This window comes from Pseudochaenichthys georgianus, chromosome 16, assembly GCF_902827115.2.
Source record: "Pseudochaenichthys georgianus chromosome 16, fPseGeo1.2, whole genome shotgun sequence".
NCBI lineage: Eukaryota > Metazoa > Chordata > Actinopteri > Perciformes > Channichthyidae > Pseudochaenichthys > Pseudochaenichthys georgianus.
In genome coordinates this window covers 20,040,944-20,048,298 of record NC_047518.2, presented here as the reverse complement: position 1 = coordinate 20,048,298, position 7,355 = coordinate 20,040,944, and the positions used below count along the sequence as shown (strand labels likewise).

The following is a 7,355-nucleotide window of genomic DNA, read 5'->3' as shown; positions in this document are numbered from 1 at the left end:
TTCTTTAAACTGAGTCACTAGTAAATCTTTTTTTCGCCAAAAGTTCACCTGTTTCACCAAGCTGCTGTCTGACTGCACGGAAGGAGAGCTGGAGAGAGGGAAGGGGATGAGGGAAAAACATAGGGAGTGATTAACTCAGTTCAGAGTATCATCATCATCTCCAGGATTAAGATGCAAAATTGAGTTCTTGGATGAAGCTCAGTTACTATTTTTTTTTTTGAAACGTTGCGACATTTATTTGGATTGCATTGATACATTGTTCCTTCTGCATAAATGTCAGTGGAGTTACCTCCTCACTTTTTTTCTCTATCTCTCTTTTTGCCTTCTCCCTGCTGCTGCCCCTTTTGTATCCTCCTCCCCTCCCCCTTAGCCCTCTCTTCCTCCCCTTCCCCTTCACTTCCCTCCCACTTTTCTCTCTCACTCTAAAGAGCACTCAGTCTCTGCGCTTCCCTTCATTTCCCGCTCCAACATGTTGGCAGGAGGAGAAAGAGGAGGATGCTGCGCTCTACCCTCGGTGCGTTCTTGCCACCTCTCCGGCCAGCGCACGCTGCCTCTGACTCAGCCTCAGCGCTCAGTTGTCTCAGCCTGAAGGACTTAAGACAGGAGCTGGAGGGGGAACCAAAGGATACACTGGAGACCAGGAGCTCTCCCACCAGCAGGAGAGCAGACCAGAGCAACTGCTACTCATCTGTGGTGGAAACCACTAATTCCTCAGCAGTGACAACCTCTTCTGCCCACTCTAGCTTCCATCCCTCCTCTTCCTCCTTCTCGGCTCCAAGATCCATGTGGCAAGAGGCAATAAGGAGGAAGCGGTATCTCCTGAACCGGCCAGGGGAGTCTGGTGAAGGAGATAAAGGAGGAGGGAGAGGACAGGATAAGAGGAACAGGTCCCCGGATTGGCTGTATGAGTCCTACTACTGTATGAGCCAGCAGCATCCTCTGATTGTGTTTCTGCTGCTCATAGTGATGGGAGCCTGCCTGGCTCTGCTGACTGTGTTCTTTGCTTCAGGACTGGTAAGCTTCTAATTTACACTCAAACATTCACATACATGCATTTAGCAAATCAAAAAAAGTAAACAAACAAGCAGGATAATGGTCACGTGTATGGCAATATGTGCAGCGAGATCCTATCTATTGTACTATCTGTGTGAACAGTGTGGACATGGGCACATGTGCTGTCCACACACATATCGTGAACCCTCACATGTTTTACAAGCATGCATAGGAATCAGGGTCACACCAACTAGCTTGCCAATTGTACACACTTGAACACACACATCCAAAATCCCCTGGCATGTCAAACACAATACACATGCTCCTCTTCCTCGTAGACTCATGCACACATACAAACATGCACACACATAAAAACGTACTTGTGCAACACCTTTATGTACGCACACTCTCGCAGCATGCGGTCCTCATCGCAGCACTAATGTGAGGAGAAGGGTGAGATAAAAGTGAGGGAGGAATAAGGGGCTTAGCTATTGAGCGCATGCATGACTGAACTACAGAAAGGAGATCTGTTTCCCTCTGTCACTCTTTTGACACGGTTATATTTGCTCTTTAAATCTAAAAAATTCAATGTAATTCAGGCAAAGCAAATGTAATAACAATGATGTAAAGAAAAAGAAAATAATGTTGTGTTCATAATGACATATTAACACAATATAATGACACATTTAAGAGGATATAGTAAGATGACTATAACATTTTTGCTTTAGGGGTGCCTTTTTCCATTCCCTGTCTGCTATAAAGAAGGGATTAGTCTGAAAGAAAGAGACAGACATAGCACTGACAGACATCTTCCAACAGATCACACAAATAAAATTGTTGCATTATGAAGTTGTTTTCATGCAGTGTAACATATAACAAACATATGGTGCCGTCAGTAAGATGAGTGGTTGGACAATCAAGACAATCAATCACTGGTATGACTCATTACCTTAGCCACAACTGGTGGTCCTGCCCATGAAGTCACTAATTTCATCCAGCTGGCAGTATGTGTGTCAAAGCTTGGGAAAAGTGTGAAAGTGTAAATTAACCATCAGCTTAAAATTAAGTATTGATGTAGAGTTAGAAACCAGGGTACTCCAGAACTGTGAGGGAGTCATTTACAATCCAGAGTATTAAGGAAAGATATTCCCCTAAAATCTGATATAATTCAGTTTTGCTGTCAAGCCACTATCAAGTCAGTGTGTCCTACATATACTCTTTTTCTCTATCCTTGTGCTGGATGGGCATGGCTTTAGCTACTCCCTTTTTTCCCTTCCATCTCCCCCTGTTACTCTGCAGGCTCGTTACTGTGTCATGTCTCACCTCCTCATATTTCTGTCTCTCTTTCATTGGTATCCCATCATCCTTCCATCCTGCCATGGCTGACCTAAATCCTGAGCTTTTTTGGAGCTCTGCTTTGGGCGAGACAGACTCTCTGTGGCTCTCTGCAGCCACTAATATCCTCTGCCTTCCCAGTGCATTGACTGTGAGCCTGTGGAAGAGACAGAGGAAAGGTGGGGGTGGGGGGCTAAAGCAGGAGAAAGAGAGAGTTTGGTAGAAGAAGGAATGAGTTTGGATCTTTAATGATTTTCAAGCATGATAAATAAAAAAACATTATTGAATGTTATTGTAACAGCATGCATGGCTGTTGTAATTTAGAAAAACTAGTAGTTCAAAGAAAACCTTTCTTTCATTTGCATAATGCATTACAATTTACATGGTGAATATTAAACGTTTTTAAAGATCAAAAATACATTAGAGAGCAAACATAGCTGTATGCGTGAATTAGGATCTAGTGTCAGCAAATTAGGCATGAGATGTAATGTAAAGAGTGTTTTTCACAGGATTTTATGAAACAATCAGGGGGTTTACCAAAGTATTTTGGAGGTTGTTGTGGCCGCAAGGAGCAGCAAACTACTGTAGGAAATAAGGCACATTTTTATTGGTAGATATCTACTTATCTGCATATCCGTATCGTGACCCTTTCCCATCCCCTCACAATACTGGCAAATCAGTGATGTGATGAAACCTGGCAAAGGCAGGCAGCACAAACGGCTCATTTCTCTGTGCTATCCTCCAACATCCACCTTGAAGAAACTCCTGAAATTTTTATTAGAACTTTCAGATCTAAGAGTGTTTCAGAAAGGCAGCAGCAAATCCATTATGGATGCGGCTTCAACTTTGCTATTGGTTAAACTAGGGGCTTTTTAGCGTTTTCCTTCACTCAATAAGATGTACTTCTCTGTAGGAAGGTTTTTCTGCTTTTACGTATTGAAAACAGGATATGGACCAATATTGTCCATGTGTATTAAAATAACCATTCTTAAGAGCAAATCAATTGTAAACTCCATACTTCATTTGCTTTTATCGAGCCATGTATACGAACATTGTTTTATATTCTACAAAAATGAAAGATACTATGCCATCCATTCTTCTAGCTCAAGTGAAAGATAAAATACAAAACACAATAGGTGGTATTTTCTCTTTCCTTCGGATGACAGGCAAAACAGACAATAGAGTTATTCTACACATATACATTGAATGCACTATTTAACACGTTTTAAAAATATACTTATTACTTACAATTCAAAAGGAGATGCCCATTCAATCTTCTCTCACTTTTTTCTATGTAACTTTACCCTCTTAAGACTCCTTATATTTGTTGTATTATATGCTATTTCATTCTGTTTTTGCAGCCTGCCATTCATTCTGAGACATGTCACAATTTCTTGTGGCTGTATATACAGAGCATAAAGGCATTGGTTATATCTCGTCACTGACTCCTTACATTAAATAAAGCGGGTTGATTTACACACCTTGTTGTGCTGAGAAAGTGGAACATTTACAAAATAATTTGTTGTATGTTTTTACTGCTTCTCTGGGTAATTCACTGACATGTCCGCCTTGGTTGTTTTTGTTTTTGCAGGACACTGAAGATGAGTAACGGGGCTAGAGGCGTGGCATTTTATAACACTGAGAGGCTGTTTCATGCCCCCTTAGACGTCTCTGTTTGCTTATTTTCTGTATTTATCTCTCTTCAAGATTCGTTCTTCACCTGTTATCTGATGCATTGCATGTCTTTCCCTCTGTCTTAAATCACGTGTCTCCTGTCCATGCCTCACTTTCTCTTGTAATGCTCTACATTTTGTATATTTTGCTTTTTTTCAGAACATTGAGGACCACGTGGCCTTTGTAATCACTGTGCCCACTGCAATGGCTATCTTTCTGGCTGTTTTTGTACTCGTCTGCATTGAGTCTATCTTCAAGAAGCTTCTACGTGTTTTCTCCCTGGTCATCTGGGCATGCTTGGTTGCCATGGGTTACCTGTTTATGTTTTCCGGCGGGATCATCTGTCCATGGGATCAGGTAAGATGCAGATGATTTGTTGGTGAATTGATTTGTTGTATAGACACGTGTGGTTTATTTCTTTTACAGTGGAGAGATTTGGTAGCGTAAGGAAAAGCCAAAACAACAGATTGTAAATGACATATTTGTTTATACAGTACAGTACATGGTTCACTCCTAGTCCTAGGTCTCTCTCTTGAAAATGAAATTCATTGGAGTGCCAAAAACAAACTGAACATGGTTCAAATATAAGCACAAGGGGATAAGATAGAAATGTAGGCCAATGGATTTTGGATATAGCTGGTGGATAGTTGTTATTTATCCCCTAACTATTTTTCCTATTAAACTGAGTTCTCCTTTGGTTAATGGCAACATCTGTGTTGGATTTAGGAGTGCACATGTTGTGAAAGTTCAGGAAAGAAGTATCGACAAATGATTTTTGCCGTAAACCAGCATGAAAGCTAGTAGCAAGGGGAGACAGATAATTTACTTGGCTTGTATTCACTCTATGTTCTATTTGAGTTTGCTTCTATAATGCCTAAACATATATGGGTGTTTATCAGACCAAATATTGTTTTTTAGTCTATGATGAGAGCGTATTGTGTGCAGATTATCTCCTGTCTATAGTGTGGAGTGTAGTTAAACATGGATAACTGTGAAACAGGACTTTAGGATTCAGAGGGTTTAGGAAACAAATGCCCTGAAGTAAACCAATGAAAAATGTCTTATGAGTTGTATCCACCTGCATTATTTTTGACCTGTTAGTCATCACAGTTATGTATCATGTGTCAGACCTTTTGACTTCATATCCACAGCTACATTTGACTCAGATTCTGTCCAGTTAAAGCCTTTAAAAATAGGACGTTTGGTCCTGCATGTGACATCCATTCGGTTGCTTGTGTTTAAGTTTACTACTACTCACACACATTGAGCAGAAATTCGGAGGACAAAAAAAAAGGGGAAAATGCAACACACTCTCACTCCCTAAGCGTCCAATAGCGACGTTTGGTCAGTGTCCGTGGCGTCCAATTGTGACGCTCCTAGGCTCCTTCAGCGTCATAAAGGGACGCAAATAGCTTTCAACTGATTGCAATGTATTCCCATCTGCGTCGGGATTTGACGCTCATGGAAGCACGGCATTCGTTTATGTCGGCTGCCCTTAAAGGTAATGTGAGCATCCATTCCCAGGAGTAAAGGATGGAAGAAGACACTACACTACCCAGAATCCCCAGCTATCGTTTGGACTACACCATGTGCTCTTGACAAACCCGTGATAGTCCTCAAGCTCTGTGATTGGAGAGTGTGCTCCGAGGGTTAAGCCGATTCTCGAACAGCACTTGAAATGGGATGGAACCACGGCAGACTGTCCAAAACTGGATTTGAACGGGTCCACCGCGTCCCCCCTCCCCCACCCCGTCCCCAGAACTACACATGCTGGCTATTCTGTTTCGCAACATGTTCTCTATGGCACGTCTCTACTGGGAGTTGTAATTTTAAAAGACGTTTTCGTATTTCCCATAATAAGAAGTTGCCAGTATTAAACTGTGTACATCCCTGGAGGTTTAGGGGACAGGAAACACTCACATTTAAAACATATAATTAATAAATGGTGCCCATTATGGGCAGTATTAATATATATACCCACATGCCAGCTAAGGTCAGAAGAGCTTTATTTAACAGCTGGTCTTATGTGTGTGACCCCTGTGATAACATTACATTACATTAATTGATAAGCCTGAAACATGCACTTGTCAAGGTTCAGAGGCACATTTTGCAAATATGGCAGTAGCCATCGATCAGCGTAAGATAAGATATACTTTATTGATCCAAAGTTGGAACATTTGCGTTACATCAGCATGTGTAACAGTTAAATATGCAGTTGTGTTTATTTGAAAATCATTTAGTATAATCACATAAATTCTGTGTTTTATATTCAACAATTCTGTGTTCTTTATTTATTGATTGTTCAATACCTGACAAGGCCGGAGATGAAATATCTACATACATCTTATAAGAGTATAATACATTATGTATAATATCAGTTAAAATAAGTGCTTCAACATAGTTAACATTGCTGGAGGTATGCACAATATTGATAGATGTCTTGTAATGCACTGTTGAGGAACCTGCGACCCAAGTTTTTCATTCAGTGCAGAACTACACCACAGTTGTGTAGGCCTATGATATGTCAATAAACCTTAGAAAATCTTGAAATCTTGAAAGGGATGTGCAAAATAGTCATTATATACAGTCTTTAATTAACAATTAGTAGAGAATAACGAGTAATGAATATACTTTATAGGGATCGTATTAATATCTAATAATAAAAATATTGAAATTCAATAACATGCTTTAACCACCAGGTGTCCCTTTATATAATCTGTGCACCTTTATGGTGTAAATACAGCCTATCTACCAATTGGATCAAATATAAAAGTGAGCCGAATTAGTGTTGATACTGCAAGGAGACGTATTGTGTGAAAAGAAATGTAAGATGTTGTTTAATGGCTGATATATTTATGATCCACGTCACGTTTCAGTTCCTCATGTTTGTCTTCTCATCAGGGCTCTATAAATACAGAACTACGGCAGATATGTAATATGTAATGCAGCCGAACCGTGTATTACAATGCCGTTATGTGATGACTTTCAAAGAGAAAAGCAAGCACACTCGGAATAAGGTATTATTATTATTTTGGTCTGTCTCCGGTATTTGTTAATGACGATGTGCTCTGAGATGTGAGCCTGGAATTGCACAGGGGGGAAATAACGTATCTTTAGATGCGGATTTTGTTAAACTAATATGTTTAGGCTGTGGACCAACACTATACATTGACGGGGAAGCAATAAAGATAACACCATTAAACAGTTACACAACATAACAGTTACACAACATAACAGAAATAATATCGACAGCAGCGTCCCTAGCAACCACCTTGGTAACAATGAAAACGTCGCGATTTCCTGAAGTAATCTTCGTAATAACTAGCAAACTAAAGATCATGTACATCCAAACT

At 40.2% G+C, this 7,355-nt stretch overlaps 1 protein-coding gene across 1 annotated transcript in view; it reads left to right on the top strand.

The window, feature by feature from the left end:
- Positions 1-479: 479 nt before the first annotated feature.
- adcy2a (adenylate cyclase 2a) overlaps positions 480-7,355 on the top strand; it is an 83,379-nt gene continuing 76,503 nt past the window's right edge. The window contains exons 1-2 of the mRNA XM_034102115.2: positions 480-1,014; positions 4,162-4,359. Of these exons, the coding sequence (XP_033958006.1) occupies positions 496-1,014; positions 4,162-4,359 (717 nt within the window). The 5' untranslated portion in view covers positions 480-495. The remainder of the gene's footprint in view (positions 1,015-4,161; positions 4,360-7,355) is intronic.